The sequence below is a fragment of the Watersipora subatra genome, chromosome 3 (assembly GCF_963576615.1).
Source record: "Watersipora subatra chromosome 3, tzWatSuba1.1, whole genome shotgun sequence".
NCBI lineage: Eukaryota > Metazoa > Bryozoa > Gymnolaemata > Cheilostomatida > Watersiporidae > Watersipora > Watersipora subatra.
In genome coordinates this window covers 58,046,166-58,067,493 of record NC_088710.1, presented here as the reverse complement: position 1 = coordinate 58,067,493, position 21,328 = coordinate 58,046,166, and the positions used below count along the sequence as shown (strand labels likewise).

General features: G+C 36.0%; 2 protein-coding genes across 2 annotated transcripts in view; one reads left to right on the top strand and one right to left on the bottom strand.

Moving 5' to 3' along the window:
- Positions 1-4,589: 4,589 nt before the first annotated feature.
- On the bottom strand, positions 4,590-8,707 carry LOC137390175 (TBCC domain-containing protein 1-like). The gene is made up of 4 exons (XM_068076458.1): positions 8,486-8,707; positions 6,630-7,146; positions 6,073-6,139; positions 4,590-5,969 (listed from the first exon to the last, which is right to left on the bottom strand). Exons 1-4 carry the CDS (start codon positions 8,643-8,645, stop codon positions 5,001-5,003), a joined length of 1,713 nt encoding a protein of 570 aa, XP_067932559.1. The 5' UTR covers positions 8,646-8,707; the 3' UTR covers positions 4,590-5,000.
- Positions 8,708-13,106: 4,399 nt separating this feature from the next.
- Positions 13,107-21,328, top strand: part of LOC137390790 (probable E3 ubiquitin-protein ligase HERC1) — a 171,055-nt gene continuing 162,833 nt past the window's right edge. The window contains exons 1-9 of the mRNA XM_068077107.1: positions 13,107-13,138; positions 13,450-13,635; positions 13,956-14,068; positions 14,244-14,355; positions 15,071-15,228; positions 15,888-16,023; positions 16,269-16,381; positions 19,661-19,787; positions 21,158-21,271. Of these exons, the coding sequence (XP_067933208.1) occupies positions 13,486-13,635; positions 13,956-14,068; positions 14,244-14,355; positions 15,071-15,228; positions 15,888-16,023; positions 16,269-16,381; positions 19,661-19,787; positions 21,158-21,271 (1,023 nt within the window). The 5' untranslated portion in view covers positions 13,107-13,138; positions 13,450-13,485. The remainder of the gene's footprint in view (positions 13,139-13,449; positions 13,636-13,955; positions 14,069-14,243; positions 14,356-15,070; positions 15,229-15,887; positions 16,024-16,268; positions 16,382-19,660; positions 19,788-21,157; positions 21,272-21,328) is intronic.

The following is a 21,328-nucleotide window of genomic DNA, read 5'->3' as shown; positions in this document are numbered from 1 at the left end:
TAAATACTTTTTGATGCACTTTATTTTATTACAGCTATAAAAGTAAAATGTAGGGTGATAAGTGCCATCTACAGTTGTGTCTGTATCGGAACAAATCATGGGTAATTATATGTAACAGCTCTGTCTCCAGATGTGAGGGCGTTACTCAGGCACAAGCCATTTGTTTAACTAAGGGAGGGTGAAGCTGTCGTAGATAAGATTACCAATGTGAGAAAACACAACGTACTCCAAATCTCAGAGAAAGAATCTTTGAAAGGTGAATAACAAATAAATGCTTGTCTGGCAATATTGGCCAGTAAATACTAATATGAGAGGAAAATTAATAATATAGTACAGTAAGTAGTAACAATATAGTACAGCAAGTAGTAATAATATAGTACAGCAAGTAATAATAATATAGTACAGCAAGTAGTAATAATATAGTACAGCAAGTAATAATAATATAGTACAGCAAGTAGTAATAATATAGTACAGCAAGTAATAATAATATAGTACAGCAAGTAGTGATATAGGGCAGTGAGTGATAATATACATGTATATGACAATGAGTACGTGTAGTAATATAGAGTTCATAATATATATGACAGTAATAATATATATGACAGTGAGTAATAATATATGAAAGTGAGTAATAATATATGAAAGTGAGTAGTAATATATGAAAGTGAGTAATAATATATGAAAGTGAGTAGTAATATATGAAAGTGAGTCATAACATATGAAAGTGAGTAATAATATATAACAGTGAGTAGTAATATAGAGTCAGTGAGTAATAATATATATGAAAGTGAGTAATAATATATGAAAGTGAGTAATAATATATGACAGTGAGTAATATATGAGTAATAATATAGGAGCGTGAGTAATATAGGACAGTGAGGAAAAATATACGGCATGTTTAGCAAGTAATCAACTACATGTAGAAGCCCGTGACAGCCTGGTGACTAAATCACTCATACAATGGATGAGTGGAGACCTGGCATTTCAGTCTCACAGTAATTACTAGTCATGTAAGAGCATTGCCAAAGAGAGTGACCTAGGATTAAATTTTGCATGCCAAATTAGTGACATTCCAGTCGAAACAGTGGTTCGTTACAGGTGCTCTTCAGACATACACAGCCAGGGGTAACGCAATACAGTTCCTATGTGCGTAAGAAACAGCCTGTATACTAACATGAAAAAAGCAGTCGATGTTTAACTAATACCCACTGACTGCACTAACAAAGAAGTGAAGCTATTCAAATGATTGTAATGTCATTGCCCAAGTTATCACAATGTACGATCTTTCAAGGCCAGGGTCGCCAATTCAAGTGGAATAGTTAACAAAGCCTCTGGTATATTCATAGTCAGAGGTTTCCCTACTTTACCAATAGATATTACAGGCCATTATTTATTGTTAAGAGTGAGAAACTATACTGATTGCTGGCTTAGAGTCGACCAGTACAACTATCTTGCTAAAGGTAACGGTGATGTAATTGATGTGTGTGATTCTTTGTAATTGATCACCTACTGTTGTAGGCATAATAGAGGTCATATAGCAACACAATTTTTTCCTCTTTGTAATACTATTACAATCATTTAATAGATCGCAAATCTAAATTACCTTACTCGAATGATGTCATCCAAGCGTCTGATCACATATCCCTTCAGAGCATTCTGACTAAACTAACAGAGTTTCTATGATATAACGAATGACATGATCTTATCAATTCTGAAGGCACAATCAATTGGGGAACATTTTTTAAACATTTTCAGAGTTTAGTGTGTCTAGATGTACTACATATTGAGTTACTTGTAATATCAAAAAAGTCATATAGGGACTATTTAAGGAATAGCATTTCTTTCTCACTGCAACAGACCATGTCACTGTCTCCGCTCCACCAACAATTCAAGGCTAAAGCTCAGACTCACTTTTGGTAGGAGACTCAAAAGTAGAAGCGTTCAATGGAAGACTCCAGGTACTTAACAGTGCTAATTATTGATAATGTTCCATATACCAGCCTGTTGGTCATGGGATCCTCAATAGAGGATAACAATGCATTGTTTTCTATTTGGTTACTACACATACTTTCCTTAGACATAAGAAGAGAAATCGAAAGACAAATATAGCGTCTATTCACCCCTGAATAATAGCCAAGGAATAGATCTTTAGAAAGTATGCAAGATTTTGTAGCATCCCAATATGAGGTATTGAACAATCGATGGGTCAATGCTACACAGGGTATTGAGACAGAAACATTCTCTAGTTCACTCTTATATATACTTAAACCAATGTGTGGGAAATTGCTTGACCACATGCAGACGTCAGCAAAAGTAGTTGTGACAAGATGTTGACACACAGTAAAATAATGCAGCTCAGAAGCAGAAGGACAGTTGATAACAATCAAACCCGAAAGCTTTTAACCCCTGTCTTTTGTAGTACTCATAGTGGTTGCTAGAACTAACAGTTTCAAGTTGACAAATATGTCTTTTCAGCAGCTACTTATAAAGCACTTGCTAGCACTTGCGCCAAACATGATTGTGCAGCTTTTACGACAGTTTATAAGGCCACAAGCATCAATAAACACGCAGTGTATTTTTAGGCAATGCGTTTCATCCATTGTTCATTCTAGTAAGAGTTGTTTGTTTTGATCTACTGCTATGACATCATCGAACCTATCTGTTTACATGTATACTGACATCAATTTGTCAATAGACATGTCACAACAGCTTGGGTGACGGAGATATTATGCTATTTTGCAAACAAATTATCGGGCGATTTGTTTTAAGAGATCGACAATAGATACAGATAAATTTTAAGTGTAAAAAGATAAGAGACGTTTACGAATCATTTAAGAACAAACAATCGACTGCTTATCACAGCCATAAACCTAAGAGAGCTGCTACAGGCTCGTACAACAAATCTTGGGACTCATTCTCAGAATAAAACCATTGAATTGGTGTGATAGTGAAGCATGCCTAGTAGAAACGGAAGGTGAAATTATTAAATTTTCCCCAATGTAATATGAGATTTCAGGGGAACTTTCAGTAGAAATAAAGTGGTCAAAAATGACCTGCTTTGTATGCGGGTGTATAAATGAAATTTCAACCAATTTAAGTTAATGGAATGTATGGTGAACCCATGAAACATCTTAGCAAAGAAAATAGAATTTAATTCTTCAAAAAGATTACCTGAAAGTATTATTCTGAAGTCTACTTTATGCATTGAGTGACTATGGATACTACAGCTTAACTAGCAGAGCTAGTAGAGTTGTCGAGAATTAGTTTAACTAAAGAACTTTACAGCTTTTATTACAGAGAACAGTGAAACAACCAGAAGTTGTTTTACTGTTCTTTACAATCAGACCAGTAAAACAACTTCTGGTTGTAAAGAAACTGGAAGAAAAAAAGAGAAGGTATAAAACGAACAGGCAACTTATAGTGGGTACAATTTTTCGCTTTTGAAACTACTGTATCCGTAGTTGTATTGCAAGGTGAGTGATTACAAAACATTATAAAGAGAAATGCTACACGAACTGTTTTCTAAAGTAACACAAGTCAAGACTACTTGTAAACCCGCATGCAGTCATAATAGAAATAAGAATACTAAAAGCATACCTCTTCTCTCGCTTTGCTCGAAGTCGTATTGTTTTCAACTGTTAAATTGTGCAGACTTGCATCAAATGATTGCATGTCCATTCTATCTTGAAAGCGTGCTTTGTTGTTAATAACTGACCAATGAAACCGCGGCATGCTTCACATTGGCCAATGCGATTAACTGATCATACACTTTAGTCGTCATGCTGATAGATCAGAGAGTGAGTAACTTCTAAATTAATTTAACCACTCGCAACAAAGGACAGGAAATGGATACTTTACCTGATGAGTAGAGATAGCAAAAGCCAGTTCCACACATGAGTCAACATGCATTAAGTTCGTCTACCATACACACATGCATGTCATTTCTTATCTTATGGGAGCAGAATGTGATGAGTTGATGAAATGAATGCACAAATAAAAGGATGCTCAAGTGCATAGACATTTTATAGTTCAACTTATTATAATCTTAGAGCTTGAAACAATATTTTGCATGTTTTATCTAAGCCTTGTTTGTAGTAAAAATGCTCTGGTTTGTATTATATTTTGTAATGTGCAGTATGGAGCTGTATTGTTTATTCTGTAAACACCTGTTAACTTAACAAATTTGTGACATTTTGCAGTAAATCATCAAACGAAAGTAAAACTACTGAGAGCTCCAAAATACTTAACGATTTACCAAAATTAAAATCGTCAGTAAATTAAATACACTGACATACCAATGAAAGATGAAAACTCAACACTTTTAAAAATTTTAAATAACATCTGGAAACATATAAATTGATTGCCTAGCTTTACTAAAGTAGAGAAGTAGATACAGACAGCTAACGAGAGACAACGAAGATCGAAGAACAGAGCTGTATCAAAGTCAGCGATACAGTCAAAACCATGAGTCCTTGTCGACAGCAAGAGAGACAACTTACATGAATATCAGCAGAGATTAGCTTTGTTGTTGATAACTAAGACTAAGATCTTGAACAGCTTCAAAGCAAGGCAACGAGGTAGAATTTACAGCCATGAGCTATATTTGTTGGCACATTGTGCTTTACCAAGCGTGCAGAACGTGCATTAAACTGTGATGCACCGCAAAGTAACAAATATTATAAAATAAATATCCTGCAACTTTACAAAAAGGCAATACCTCCTCACATACTAGAGTTTTGTGTTAGTAAAACAACGTTAACATCATATAAACACAAAAACATCATATTTTCTCATAGAACAAAGTTGAAAAATAATTCTTATTTAGAAACTACAAATTGTTGGCATGTAAAATGCTGCCACTAGTAGACAAATAGGAATGCTACAAGCAGACGTAGGAAGAGATCAGCAGTAGGTAGCTTAAAAGCGATTAATAAAGAAAAAAATGAAAAAGAGAAGACAATCCTTACATTCTGTTGAACTAAACTAAAAACAAATTGCTTTTAGCGTCGAGCATCTGATTTGAACTTGCCATCGACATGCTGGACAATAGCGTCGATCTCCTTCTTGTAGCCCGTCTCGCTCAGCCACTCTTGGAACTGCTGCTCCACAAGCGTCTGAAATGCTTGCTTTTTTTCTGCGTCTTGTGTCGAATCATTGACTGACTTTAGCCAGAGCTTGTACTCCTTTTTCCGCACATCTAGTGCTTTCTTATAGGCTGATGGCAAAGTACATGGTATCGCCGTCGTCGATCCTTCCATCTCGAAGGGAATGATGAACTGTAGAAAATCGGGTGGTGGCAAAAGAAACCAAGAAGGCGAAGAATGTTCCCCATGGTGTTCGTGGCTCCCAGCGACAATTGGTTGGTCCCATAGATTCACTGATGCCGGAATCACCATTCGTCGCATCTGTTCCTCCAACTTAGGGTAAAAAGTGTTGTAAGGAGCGAGACTAACTGCCTCACAGCCAGGCAGCAAAAGGGGTCGACAAGGCGTGAGTAGGTAAAGAGAGCAAAGACTGCTGTTGCTCACAACCATCCTACCACATGGGGCAATTACAGTTACATGCTCACAGCCTGATACCATGACAGCGACATCGACTGGCCCGAGAACCACGGTTATGTTTTTACATTTTTCGATGCTGACGGAACGCAAGGGTGAGAGAAGATAAAAATAACTAAACTGGCATCTATGAATCTTAATGTATGCTTGCTCGAGTGTCCCTGAACTGCGTGCCACCATTTGCTTGCCCACTTGGGTCATCACTATAATCTTGTTACCCTTAACGATGTCCTTGCTGACCAAGTGGCCATTTGTGCCAATCTTCCCACGCTTAACAGCACTTGTCGAATCGATAGGCAGCCAAGAAAGACGCTTACCATTCGCGATGCACGAAGAAATACCGAATGGACTTTGAGAAAGATTAGACCGGAACCAGGAATGTAATGCTTTGAACAGGAATGTCTTTGTACCCTGCAAGAGTCATACGGAATAACATTACGGAGTTGTCTACTTCATTAACACTATAATAAATACATGTCACTAGAAATACCAGCTAAGTTGTTAGCAAACCAACCTCATTAAAGCCTGATTGTGCAGCAATTTCTGGTCTCATCGCAACCTCCTCTAAGGGCTGTATTGACCTACAAATACAGACAAGGAACACTCTCTTATACACTCCATTGTTAAGTAGCATATTTTATACCCCCGGCACGAGCGTGAACACCTAATAGCCTAAAGTCACGGAGAGGGGTAGCTCTTAGTAGTAGGCTTACTCAAACTAACCATTGGCAATTTGGCAGGCTAATAGCAAGTGGCAGGCAACTCTCATTACCTCTCATTGTTTATAAGCTGATTTTAATACCCAGAGAACACTGGGTAGCACAGCTGGTTATATATAAAAAACAAACGTAAATAAAATTACTTCATAAAATTACTACCATGCAAGGCTGCATCCATAAACTGTAAGATGTGACTATCTTTGTAGCATGTAACAGTGACCTGTAAGGAAACTTATATAATATTACAACGTACAGTGACCAGGTTGCTTTAGAGAAAGTCAGATTATGGTGGCAGCCTGATTAAACCAAAACAAATAGATCTAATGGTTGCGATAAACCAATCAGTACTGACCTGTTACCATCGATAGAAGCAGCAATTAGAAAGCCGAGAGCTCTGACAGCCTCAATATTCGCGTTTATCTCGCTCAGACCTCCAGAGCTAGAAGAGGGGTCAATCATGAGCTCCATTAGGTCATTCAAATGATGCAAAACGAAAGTGAAGTGGGCATTCTCATCCAGATTTTTACCGCTTGTCGCAGCACGGGCAGCTTCCAAATCAGGTGAGCGAGTCCTAGATGGCCATTCATCCCCGGTTACTAGCGATGACTTCATAGAAATCTTATGCAGCTGTTGAATGTACAAGAAAAGGACAAACTGCAGAGTGTTAGCCTTCATCTTCTGTCGTATAATTGAACGATCTGATTGGGTGTTGAGGTGGAACATTTCAATACGTTCAGCGGAAGATAACTCTCCAGCAATCATATGATATTGCTCAAAGTACATCCAGGCTATCTCTTCGGAAAGCTGGAGCTTGTTACATGCTATGTGCTTCCATATCGCATACTGTACGTGAGGGAAACCTTGCGATCCTGCAAGATCAAACATACAGTGAGTTCAGTATCACTAGAATCTTATCGTCATTAACCAAACAAATACAAGATAAACGTGTGCACTGAATACTGCTTCAAAGGGTAAAATACTAAAGTTTAACTCACAAAAAAATATACATATTAATATTATTTTAAAATGAGTTATTATTTTTATGGCATCTACTGTTATCACCATTTGCTACTATGTTTCAGCTGATAAAAGAAGTATAATTATGCTAACGAGTACTTTAATGATGTTACAAAATGAATATAACAAAGCTTGGCACTGCGAAGTCACATTTAGAAAGTTTTGTTCCACTTTTTAATAATTACAAAACATATACGTTAATAATTGTGGCCACTTTATGAGTTAGGGAAAAGGGAGGCGTAAATAATATGCATTGAAAAAGTTATTGCAACCATACAATATGCATTAAAAAAGTTATTGCAACCATACAGTGTGCATTGAAAAAGTTATTGCAACCATACAACTTCTCAATCAGCTGTGCAAAATCAGTTTTAAGCTAGAAAATTATCTGAATTGTGTCTTATCCATTTAATCAATCTATTCAACGATGAAACTGACTCTGGTGCCCTGCATAACACGTATGGACAAGAGTGACATCACTTTCCATGCCAGTTTAGTTATTTCTTCACCAAGTATCTCTGATAACCAAATGTTAGCAAGGTTAACACTGATCATTTCAATTTACTGAGTTCTTCAATGTACGCAGTTTAACTGAGCAGTTCGTAGGCTGAAGAACACTGGAAGCAAAATAAGAGGAGTTGTCAGACACCAGTACTAGCATCAGCCTTGCACCAAATGCTCTACGCAACACAATGGAAGCCTCGGCAGCGAGCCTAATCTATTGTCATAAACATTTATAACAATCAATATTTATTATGAAGCGAGTAATATATATATATTGCATATTTTATAGTATTGATTTTTGATAACTTTTATGAACAATATTTTATTTAGAAATGTTTTAGAAGGACTGAATTTTTATTTCAAGTCGAATTAATTTCTTTCAGAGAGTTTCGGATTTCATTTTAACATTTTTAAGACATACCATCTAATTATCGGCTAGCAAATCATGACAGAATGGTAATCGGAAATAACAAACATTCCTTCCTTGTACAGATAAAAATGTTAACATTCACCCTCAGTGTCAATGTCGATATTTCTGTAGGATGCTCCAGCTTTCATAAAGTGATTTTTCTTAAACGCATTGAGATGTATTGCTGATGTTGTTTGACTTGTTGTATCGACACCCTATCTGTATTTTGTTTACTTGGAAGCAGAACTGGCATATTATCTAACGAACACTAGTAATACCTTTGTTTTTACAGTAGGCAACCATCTTTCTAATGTTGCTGAAACCCAATCGAGGATGAGGTGTGCCAGACACAGTGCCAAAGGTAAACAACTCTCCCTTAACCCAGAGGGTGACATTTGAAGGACTCTTCTGCCGTTCGGGTTCACCTAAAGGTGCCATGGCTGTTTTTTGGTCTAACTCAGAAATGCTCCAATAGCACCCAACTCTGCTACAGCTTCATCTCAACCTAAAACACCCATCGAGAGGTAACGACTAATCTTCAAATTGCACATTTACAAAATGAGTTGATGATTTGGTGAAAACCTAATTAAAATGTAACATTTAATTAGGTTTTCACCAATTAATTAATTAGGTTTAATTTATGTAAAATTGCTCTACATTAAATGGTAAAGTTATAAGTGAAAATGTTTACTTTCATCTGAGAAATTCTAGTAGAAATGCATAGATTATAATCGAAACCGTGACTTTTAAATAACAGGGTCAGCAAAGAGATGGTCCGACTGATATAAACATAAAAAGATGAGTAAATTGCAAAAAATATACTTCAAACTTTAAGCCATCATTAGCCACAAATTACATTAAATTACAGCAAAATATAATTTTTGTTAATCCCAAATTTATATCAATATTATAATTCCAATGTATTTGGAGCTTTGCCAACTTAAAAATCCCCAATTGTCGTTTTAAGAGATGTGTGAGGTGCGATATTTAATGTGAGCATGTTATGAGCAATGTAACTTGAGTTTGCTTTATCTTTCTGACAACAAAACAACAAAATAAAACAATAGCAGCCTAAATGTGATAAAAACTTATGTTGAAAATTACCAATGAAAACTTAAATATTGAACAACAATCCTAACAGACAGGTCATGCCAAATGCGCTAAAAGAATATCTGTGCTCAAACTATTTCATCTATTACATATCTTGTAAACATATTTTAGGTTAAGTACTTCTATTTATTTAAAAAATCTTGATATATTTGATATATCAAGATATACATATTATATATATATATATCTTGATATATATATATATATATAGATATCTTGATATATATTTGAAAAGCACTTGATATTTTTTTGCATAACCAATGATAAAATATTTTTATAAATGGAATATATTAATTTTCTATCTATAAAAACAAAGTTTTTTGAAGGATTGTAATACCAGTGGAGTCTTTACTTACAAAAAAACTCTACATACGAAATTTTCAAGTTACGAAATGTCTTTTGGTAGAAATTTTGCTTCAACTTATAAAAGATATTTCTAGATATGAAAGGCCTGTCGTGTTCCACCCCATCTGTTATTTCATATTTTTGACACTTGGCTTTTTTGTATTTTCGATTCATTTGCTTCCTCTGGGTATAGCGCACAACGTGTCTCATTATTGCATTTGCTTTAGTGAATGTCAGCAAACAACAAGTGTTTTGTTCGTTGTATAATTGGGAGTTATCATATATCATATGATATATCATATATCACATGATATATCATATATCACATGATATATGATACTTTTTACTTGCTATTACTTGATATTTCAGAGCAACAGTGAAAATTGACTGTGCTACGTACTGCTAAATTACTGAAGACGAAGATATTTTTTTAAGTTGCTCTTATGGCAGTATGCTAATAAACGCTTGTAAACTTGTAACATAGGCCTGGCCAACCTTCCTACCTAAGCCAGTTTTGGTTGGCTGAACAACTGTTTGCAGCATCTCGGCTACGAGTACTCACAACAACAACGGTTACCTAAGACTGGCTGAAAATTTAATAAAACTTTCTAACGCTTGTCACTGCATAAAATTTGTCTTCCTTATATTGATCATAAACAAACATCTACCAAAAAATAAGCCTAGATCTTGAACTACCAATACTAATTGTTGGTTGTCCCTCGAGAGTTCCCAGAAAAAATGAAATATGAAAGAAATTTTTTTTTCCGTTTTTTTTCATTTTTTCTTTTTTGCATAACAGACATTATACTTCAGTTCTTCTGTGAAAGCAATTGTAAGATGGTTTCACGCAATTCCCTTATACTTTTCGGGAAAAAAAAGTTGCAATATACTGAGCTTTTTATAGCAGGTAAATACATACATTGACGTTGTCTTGTATTATTAGAGTGATCAGTTTCATCAATACCAGATGGACCCAAACCAGATTGTTGTACTCTCATGAAAAGATTGCGACCAGTTAATTTTCTCCTTTCCTGTAGTGAATCAATACCTGTATCTTATCTAAGTTTTGAGAAGCTAACAATCCCTTTAATGTAAAAGACAAACTTTTTTTAGAGGACTTTTTCTAAAGGACAGAACCTTTTTTAATTGTTTAATATTTTTTAAAGAGTAGGATCCCCATGTCTGACACACATATTTTAGCCCAGATCTCACTAGGGTCTTCTAAACAACAACCTTAGTTATAGTATCTGCTATTTTTAAATCTGCAGCTTTGCCAGAGTTCTAAGTGCTTTGCGTGCAATATTTTAAACATGTTCAGTAAAAGAGATTGTATGAAAATTCCACACTTAAATATTGGAAGCTGTGACAGTTTTTGACATCATCTCCTTTTATTTGATAAATAATTTATGAGTTCTTTTTTCTGACAGTAAGCATTGAACATTTGTTTTTATTAAAAGACAGTTACCAGTCTTGGGACTACTTTTTTAAATATCTCTGCAGAATATGCCGCTGCGATCTAACATCGTAGAACACAGCATCATCTGCCAATAATCTACATTTAGAAATAAGTTTTTACGCAAATAATTAATGTATAATAAAAGCAAAAGAGGTCTGCGAACCGATCACTGGCGGACACCAGATGATGCATGTGTTGCACTTGACTCGTGACCCTCAACAACAACTGTTTGCTACTTCTCTGCCGTAAATACTATTTTTCACGAAACCAGCTGATCACTGATGCCATATCCACGTAGTTGAATAATCAGTTTTCAGTGATTGACTGAGTTTAAAGCCTTGAATAATGAAATCAGTGATAAGTTTTTTTTCTCAAGATTTGTGGCTAGATCATTGTAGAGACATACTAGCTAAGTCTTGCCAGATCTGTATTTTCTAAAGCTATGCTGATTTGCTATCAAAAGCTCGCTGCCTTCAAAAAAACTGCAGTTTACTAAGTATTACAAGCCCAAGCATTTTATATAAAATACAAGTTGGGTATATTGGTCTAATGTTTGGAGGGTTGTGTCGGTATACTTTTTCATAAATAGCTTTTACTTTAGCTTGCTTCCACACCCTTGGAAGTTTGGCAGTTTGTAAAGAATCGTTGAAACGTGAGAAATTGTTTTAACAACATAGCCAAAAAAGTCTTAATCATCGCTATGGTTATTCTACCCGAGCCCCAAAATTCACTTGTGTCGATGTCCTGGAAAAGTTTAACTAAGCATACCTTTGTTATTTCTAAGCTGATTGAACTTTCTTGTAGTGATTGGGGTGCAGAGAGAATGGGGGAAATCTTCCCATCATCAACAGTGAAAAGCTGACTTAAAAAGCATTTAGACATTCTTTTTTTTCTATAGGACAAGCTGCTTTTTATAGTTAAATGAGGAACACTGTTGTTGGTAGCAACTCTTGCTTTTGTTAAATTTGTAAAAGGACTTGCTGTTGCTGTTAAGAGGTGACTTGAACAGTACTCCATGTAGATAAAAGCTTTTTGCATGTTCAATTACCTTTTTATTTTTCACAAAGAGTGTTATACTTGTTTTTGTAGAAGGTACTGTTACTTTGTTTCATTGCTGAATACAAAGAATTCTGTTTTTTTTTGGAATTAATTTTCCATGTTTTGTTTAACCACTTCAGTTCTTCAAAAACCTGTATAACCTTTGAAGGCACACACTCAATTTCATTTTCGTGTACACTTTGCAGAAAAGCATTACATATTCCATCAATAGAATGTACATGTATGTGCATTATTTTGCCCAAAATTTTAGACTGCCAATTGCCATACCAAAAGAAAGCTAAGCTGTCTTTTTCAAGTCAGCTTCTTAAAAAAAGTTTTGAAAAAACTTGTTATTTTTGTTTGATTTGATAGCTAGTTCGATGTTTGTGATTACGTGCCGTTACAATTTTACAAGTTCATATAAAATAACGCAACAATCCATATAGGTAATAATTAGAAATATAATTGATACACATTGCTAAAATCTACATTTCTAACTAGGTCAATAATACCTAAAAACCTTTTGAAATTCAATGGATTAGGTTTTATTCAACAGTTTAAAAAAGAGCTTTCGGAATGCACAAGACTCACGAAGAAAATAATATAACGCAGCATATTCAGAAAAGCATATTAGCCAGTGTTTTTTAAAGCACGATTTCGTGAGCAAACCTTAAAGAGCGTCTCGCAAATGATCTTGCAAAAAACATGAAACATAGGCATTTTGTAGCGATTTAACTATGCTTCGGCTTGGCAAAAGCAAATTAGCGATTGCAACAACACCTTTTATGGATACTTGAAAACAATCTACGTTGTCTGCGGGATCCGTTGTAAATACTTATTTAGCGTCCAGACGACAGTCTCTAGTAGAGACCCTCTACTGTTTTGAACGCTTTTACTAAGGCAATTTTTGTGTGCACACATTGCGCTCCATCCTGTTGAATAGTGATGAGCTGAATTTTGGGTCTACAATATGTGTTGAATTGTTAGTGTTTCTATTTTTATAATCTATGTTTCTTGTTTTGTATAAATATGTCTTTACTAATACTCAATAGTAATCCAATTTACTTTAAAAAATAATGTTAGTGTTTTTACTTTAATATCGTATTCGTTTGTAAACTTTGTGTATGTTCACTGAATCGGACGACATCTAATTAAGCTTTTCTATAAAATTAACACATGAGTTCAAGCAACCAATTACAAAAAGTGTAAAGAGTGTGATCGTGAGCAATTTTAATTTTGTGTTGTTTGTTATTCCGAAATATTTCCCTTTTGCATGCATTTATTTTATTGCAGTTGATCATGTGTCGATCTAAAAGAATCTGAGACAGAATGAGTTCGGTGAAACTCAAATTTCAAGAATCTTCTGACATCATCTGGGCCGATGGATCACACATTTCATCATTGTGTAACACTGGAGACGTAGCCAACCTGTATATGAAACTGTTGGATGACAAGGAGATTGTGACTCTTCCAGAACCGGTTGGCTTTTCTCAGACAAAACATCTAATTAGTTAGAGCGCGACATTAACTCCTTTGTTTGTTTAAAGTTTGACTGTTATTTACTCTTCTTTACTATTTAGCATATATGAGTTATTCGAGTTTTAAGGCTATATTACTGCTGTTGAATACAACTTGCTGTATTTGTATGGCTAGTGAATAATAGTTGCCCATCTCGTTCTAGCATTCTCACTAGACATGTATAGCTAACGAGCTATGTCATTTGAGGTGTATAGTTCTCCTACTGATGTGCTTGAGTTGATTGCTAGCCAGTCATTTAATTTTTTGTCGCCATTTTGCAGACAGTGGATATAAGGGGACCGTTAGCGCCAGAGTTCGAAGATGGCTCTACGACTGCAGACGACCAGGAATGCTTTCTTGGAGAGCTACACGCAAATCAGCTGTCACTAGTCAGGTGTGTAGTATGAGTTTTGATTTATACTGCTTTTGATTTATACTGCAATATTTGCGGCCACTTGTTTGATAAAATAAGAGTTAATATATGCCGCTGAGTGTTTTCGTCCGAGTTACAAAGACTGCAAATTACAGACCTACTTTCTAGCATAGAGTCATTGTTTTGTATTTTGCAGGACAGTGTGCAGTGACTCTTCATTTGGCTCCCTTCTTCAGAGGAGACTGATCATAGTGCATCGAATATTTGATGCTATTTCTACCCGTTATCACGCTAAGCACGTACCGCAGGTTGCTTTCAAGATAGTTCATCATAGAATAAGTTTATTATGCATTTATGTCAACAACAATTAGAAATTTTGTGGAGAAAATGTTCTGGTCATTTAATTATTGCTTGCTAGCTATTATGATGCAGTCTTTTAGAGTATGTTTGTATTTGGAATTACAACCCGCTCATTTTACTCTTCTATACGCGGCACTTTTCATAGTGATTGAGCGCGCAGCCTTATCCAATCCTGTTACATAATTATCTTTTGTTATGCAATCACATTCTGTTTATGTAATCAATAGATCTTTCTAGACAGTTATAGGTATAGTTTGATTTTAGGATGCCTGGTGTTATTAATGTTATACATCTTTGCTACTGCCTTGTGCAACTGTCGGCAGCTTTTCCCATAAATTATGTGAAAAATTGCTACTGGTTTTAAATTTTGAGTTTCAAGCAGTTTAGCATTTAGCGCTAATGTATTCAGACTTGAGCAGTGCAAGGTGTCAGCACTGCATAGAGCACATGCAGCATACTATTTTTTGAGAATTTTCCCTCACTTTTTTCCAATTTTTCTGCCTGGCATTCTTTTATTTGCTTCAGCAAAAATTACTTGTATTCTTACCTATGTTTAATGTTTGCTCTGTTATTTTCTTTAAAAAGTTATGGTCTCCAGCAGGTCAATTTCAATCAAGTATTTACCAGAATGAATGGGAGAGTGTCTACGTTTCTGTTTTCTAGCCTCCTCAAACGGGATCTTGCGATGAGTTGAGTCAAGAGACAAGCATTGCACGCGCCTCCTCTCCCTCCACGAGCAATGATATTCTCATTGAGATTGCTGTCAAAACCGGACTGAAGCTCATTTTTACCCTACTTCTCCAGAACTGGATGCTGAGTCGGTAGGCTTTACTATTTTCTTTACTTACAGAAATATTGATATTTTGAGTTCCTTGAAATCAGTTTCTCTGAACATCACGGTATCACTTGAAGTCAGGTGCTCTGAACATCATGGTGTCACTTGAAGTCAGGTGCTCTGAACATCATGGTGTCACTTGAAGTCAGGTGCTCTGAACATCATGGTATCACTTGAAGTCAGGTGCTCCGAACATCATGGTGTCACTTGATGTCAGGTGATCTGAACATCATGGTGTCACTTAAAGCCAGGTGCTCTGAACATCATAGTGTCACTTGAAATCAGTTGCTCTGAACATCATGGTGTCACTTGAAGCCAGGTGCTCTAAATCTCGTGGTGTCACTTGAAGTCCGGCACGCTGAACATCATGATGTCATCTGAAGTCAGGTACTCTATATATCATGGTGTCGCTTGAAGTCAAGTGCTCTCAAATGCTCCAAATGTTACAGTTCTCATCATTAGATGATGTTTTAAAGTACTACTCCATGAAACGCAAGTGTTAGAATGTATGAAACGCAACAGTGTTAGAATGTATACTCATATTTTTATAATACAAACACATGGTTAAACCATTTTAACTTTAATTGTTTTAGTTTTTTATGGATTCATAAATTATATGTGATTAATAGATGTGATTGTTTGCAGCACGGTAGGCATGAGTGTTCTGACTATATCTAATGATGTTCTAAGGACAGCACTCTCTACTCTACACTCTTTACCCTTTATGGCACTCTCCGATGAGCGCAAGTTGAACAGTCTTGGCTCTGACACTCTCGAGCAGGTGCGTTATGTCACTGATTGAGATGCGCACACATTATGGAGACTTTGGCATGGCTTATTTGCATGTGCTATATTGCACAATGTAGTGATATTATCCACTTAGGAACAATATAATGACAAAAGCAAGTCTGAGTCCTCAGCTGCTGTTTCTACCTTTAGTCTTCCGATACCATCGCAGTTAAGATAGATTTCACATCCTGGGAATAAAATTTGTAAACAAATGATGTGATTATTTTTGTTGTGCAGGTTTGCGAGTTTTTGGGCAGCGTGACCATGCCAAGCTGTCCTGCTGACTCTGATGGGAAGGAATTGGCTTCTCAGGTTCTGCTGTTACTGTCGTGTCAAAGAGGATGCCTCAGGTAGTCTTACTGAATTTATCAGTTCTCAGCTTAGGCATCTATTTTACCATACTTCAAGACTACATGACCGCGTTACACTAAGGCTAAATGTGGTTTTAACAATTATGGATCCCCAGAAGATTAGTGTGGGTGGTGGTTATAGCGAAAAAGGCTAAAAAGCTATGATTTTCTATGAATTAAATTGAGAAATAATTGAAAGCATGAGCAAAAATTTCCACATCATTTTTTTATTCGCCGAGGCTGGTAGTTATCAAGAGAAAATATGGGAAGGGGATGCAAAGAAAAGAATGTCTGAAATTAGTTAAAATAGATCAACCGGTTGTGATAATTAACTATGAATTGTGCAGAATCTTCAGTATAACAATATGTAGAAAAATAACTCTATATCTCTAATAGCACCTCTCCTTGCATACAGTCCATTTTCTGTCAAGACTAAACCTTAATTCAAATGCCTTTTACATAACAGTGTGGTGATATTAACGACCTGTTTATTGATTATCACTTTACAGCCATAGCTTGACAATATGAGCTTAATGCATTTTGGGACTGAGCTCGTATGTCAATTTTCTCGTATCTCAAAGCAATATTTCTTATATAAACTAATAAAACACAAATTATTCCGTTTCCATCTTCTGAAAAAATAATCTTAAACAGGATAATTAATCGAGAAAATGTGTTTTTAATTCTTCTAATTCACTGCCCTACACTCACAAAGTAATATATACCTATCTAGTAGTTATGATGTGCAATAAAATGTAACATTATTATGTACAGTACTAGATAGAGTTCTTGCCTTCGAGACAGGCAGTAGCGACTAACGGCAGTGTGAAAGAGACTTCACGTCAACACTTTCTGTATGATACACTTCTGTGGCACTACGTAATATAACATAAACTGTGAATTTAATAGAAACAAAGAACTTAGCTTACTAAACACTAACTTAAAGATAGGTTTCAATCTTACACTAATCTTAATTCTTATTTTGTCTCTGTTTTTATCTTTTATTATTTTCCGGCTTGGCTCTTTTTACCTTGCTTGCACTATCACTTTTAGCCAGCCTTTTTAAAAGTTTTTAAGTTCATTCGGTAAGAATGAACTAGCGATGCTGTTTTGAAAGTGGTCTCTCACACACTTGAGATACAAATTTGAGATACGAGAAGATTCTAATATGCTTGTATCTCAAATTTGTCTAATATCTCAAGGCGAAATACTGCTGGAGATTTTGCTCAAATTTATTGTATGGTGGGGTCTGACTGGTATATACATGCATGTAATTCCTTACATGCGGTATTTTACCCAATGTATAATGGTGCTGGTATGTGGCTCAGTTGTTAGGGTGGTTAGTGTGCGGTGTGGCTCAGTGGTTAGGGTGATTAGGTAGCCTGTCTTGACAAGCTGTTGTTTTTGCGTAGTTGTCTCCCCGTCGAGCGGCGAGCAACAACAGCTTGTCACAAGACGTACTGCACCTGATGCATCAGCTGCACTTATAGGGAGTTGTTTTCTTCCGTCTACGCGGTTTGGCCGCGTTGTTATGTCGGTCGCTCCATTGGTAATCATAACGGATTTCACGCAAAAATTTATGTAGAAAAAAAACAAGATTACAACGTTTAACCAAAGACCAGTTTCTGTGATAAACTTTAGTAGAACTTAAGAATAAAATAAACTCAAAATAAAATCCATAAGAACAAATAAAACTGACTGATACAAAAATAGAAATGAAACTGGCTGAGCGCACAAATAACGACATGTTTAGTCGCTGTTGTTGCCTAAGTTCTCAAATTCTAATAAAGTTTACTGCAGAGAGGGGTCGCCAGTTAAACGTTCTTATCTTAATTTTTCTACATAAATTTTTGTGTGAAATCCGTTATGATTACCAATGGAGCGACCGGAATAACATCGCAGCCGAGCCGCGTAGACGGAAGAGAACAACTCCTTATAAGTGCAGCTGATGCATCAGGTGCAGTACGTCTTGTGACAAGCTGTTGTTGCTCACCGCTCGACGGGGGGACAACTACGCAAAAGCAACAGCTTGTCAAGACAGGCTAGTGATTAGGGTGCTGGCCTCTGATCAGTAGATTGGTGGTTCGAGTCTCCCAAGGACCATTGGTGGTGTTAGAAAAGACATATATAATCACAACTGCTCCTGTGCCAAATCTCATGACTAAATGGTTACAATAAATCCTATATCAGGAGGAGGACCATTTGTGTTTGTGACCTTTCGTGACCCCTCATGGATGAAAGCCGAAAGAAGATAAAGGTTTTGATATACAAAAAATTGGAATGGATAAATTTCATGTTGAAGCGCTATTGTATGTTGAGGTGTTGTTGTATATTTATATGTTGAGGTGTTATTGTATATTTTATATGTTGAGGTGTTATTGTATATTTTATATGTTGAGGTGTTATTGTATATTTTATATGATGAGGTGTTATGGTATATTTTGGTCACACTCTAGGAGTTTGTTCTGCTGGATTATATCAATTGATGATTATCTGCTGTCACATAAGAGCTCACTGTTATGATATAGCGAGCTATATCAATCACGGATGAAATGAAATTGTTCAACTAGCATTCTGTAACACTTCTTATGATGCAAAGGAGAAAACTAAACACATTGTTTAAGAGTAACGCTAACGTAGTCAGTTGTGACTGTTAACGAACCTAGGAACATCTCATTTTTAGTTGATCAAAATAAATTAGGAAATTTTAAATTGGAAGATATTATATTTTTAAGTCTGATATTCAAACATTTCCTAAGCCCTTGCAAGGGTTGCAGGAACTAAATCTTGTAACGCTAATACATAACTGCGCTCATGGATTATTATTATTGCTGTTATTTTTGCAAGAAGCATCCATCTCCACTTCCTTTGTACTATACATCGTAATGCGTTGCGTGTGACACGATATTACTAAAAAACCGCTAATCTGATGCATAACCCTTTCACTTTAACAAGAGTCGTGGATCGCCACTGTAGTGCGGGCAGTACAAACACTTACCTATTGCAAAAACTTTGAATCAGCCTAATTTTGAGCATAACCTTTACGAATGAGCTATGATTAGGATTATGTTCCTATTTGTAATTTTTGTATTTGATGTGACCCACCGCATGCAATAGCCTAAGGACCTAGAATAACAAGTTGTTATGCAGAATTTTGCACAAAATCCAAATAAATATCTGCTTGATGCAATGAACTACTTTTAGCACACACCGAATTATGCTTTATGTACCTTCATGTAGTCACCTACATCGTTTTTATATATAAGCTATTCGTTGTAGATATCTTCTGCAGTGGGTAAAGCTGTCTTTAACCTCTGCTGCCACATGCAAGGCTGCTGGTGCTCCTGTGATTGCCTTCTCTAAGCCATTCATCTCGGGGATTATTGGTACTCTCCGAACAGCCATCGTATGTTTGCTTCTATTTTTTATTTTCAGTCTGAACGCTTTGTATGTTCCAAGATGTTGCTTTATGCCAAACAAAGTCGTGTTTAGGGCATTTGCACTAACTCTGGCTCTAAACATGAGGCATGCTCGAAGACGTGGCAACCAGCAACTGTCTGGTTGGGCCTCAACAGTCCGGGTTAGATATCCAGCTATCATGTGAACTGCTCAGGGGCTCACAAACATCAGATCTTTGACTATTCACAAAATTATTAAAATCTCACATAGTGCACCCTTTTGAATGACAGGCCTTGTCTATTCAATTTGTAATAATACTCTTCATATCATAAATGTCCTGGATTGTGGGTCAGTACACTTAGACTGATTTCTGTACTATGTAAGTCAATAAAAGGTTTAGAAGCATTGCTATTTTCATAGCTGTTGAAACACTGTGCAACCATGAACCTTCTCACATCAATACAGACGTTAATGCCTCAAATCGAAACACTGCAATGACATATATGTTTAAGTGTTGCGTAAATATTAAAAGAAAGGCAACATAACTTTTTTAGTAATGGGATCGGATTTGCATTGAGCTTCCAAGTTTTGATGTCAACCTTCGGTACCCGCAATAACAAATAAACGGTGCCAATAACACTTCCTATCAACTGTACTGACAAGTGGACGACTGCTATTCACAGCTATTTTTAGAAGTTCACATCACACTTTCTATCTTGTTAACTCGCTGAATTCACAGTTTATGGAGGGACATCGGGGGTCGCTGATAGTTTCTTTTTAACAATTTAACAACAATCTTGAAGTTATGGATAGATGAATTCTATTACCGTAGAACTATATCTGTAGTAACAACAATGGCATTATCATTTCTTATTCAATAGACTCACAATGTTTTACTTCTGATTTATTTTGGCCTCTGGTGTACTGGTTTTGACTTTATAACCATACAATAATAAAATTGCACATCTGCTTAGCATTTGGTGTTTGTGTTTATACAAGTGTATTTACTAGGAGCAGTCACGTTGCAAGTATGGAAATCACATAAATGAACTATACCCTTGTTTTCACTGGTAAACTCAATATTGGCATCTACTGTAGGTTTTTAACTGGTGATCTGGTATCCCTGATTGGTCCCTTCTCGTTAAAAAAGCGTCATGTCTCTAATTATTTATTCTGTCTGGTACACCACTGAGAGTGGAGTTTGTTTTGTTGTATATTGTTGACTATTGATCATGTGAGGCTAGTTAGATAATATAACACGAGGTCTTTGACTCATTATTTGTATCTGCAACATTATTCTTTATAGCCTTAGTTTCATGTAAAACTGTGACCATCTTTAACTGTAATGAGATAATCAGTCTAATTCTGTTTTTCTAGAGTGTACCCAATACCAGCGACTGCTTCCGAGACTGTGAAGATAGGATACCCATAGACACGGTAGCCACAAAATTTCTCAGTGAACTGTCGTCACTTGGTCAGGCACATGCCAAGGTGAGTTTCCTGCGCAGATGCGGTATAGGTGAGAGGTGGGAGTTTCATGAACATACT

What these genes read in the sequence shown, in the direction of transcription:
- LOC137390175 (XM_068076458.1), bottom strand. Translation starts at nt 8,645, where the DNA reads ATGGCACCTTTAGGTGAACCCGAACGGCAGAAGAGTCCTTCAAATGTC. An exon ending in TGCCTACTGTAAAAACAAAG is followed by an intron (nt 7,147 to 8,485) that starts GTATTACTAGTG and finishes TTGATCTTGCAG; the next exon opens with GATCGCAAGGTTTCCCTCAC. An exon ending in GCTTCTATCGATGGTAACAG is followed by an intron (nt 6,140 to 6,629) that starts GTCAGTACTGAT and finishes CTGTATTTGTAG; the next exon opens with GTCAATACAGCCCTTAGAGG.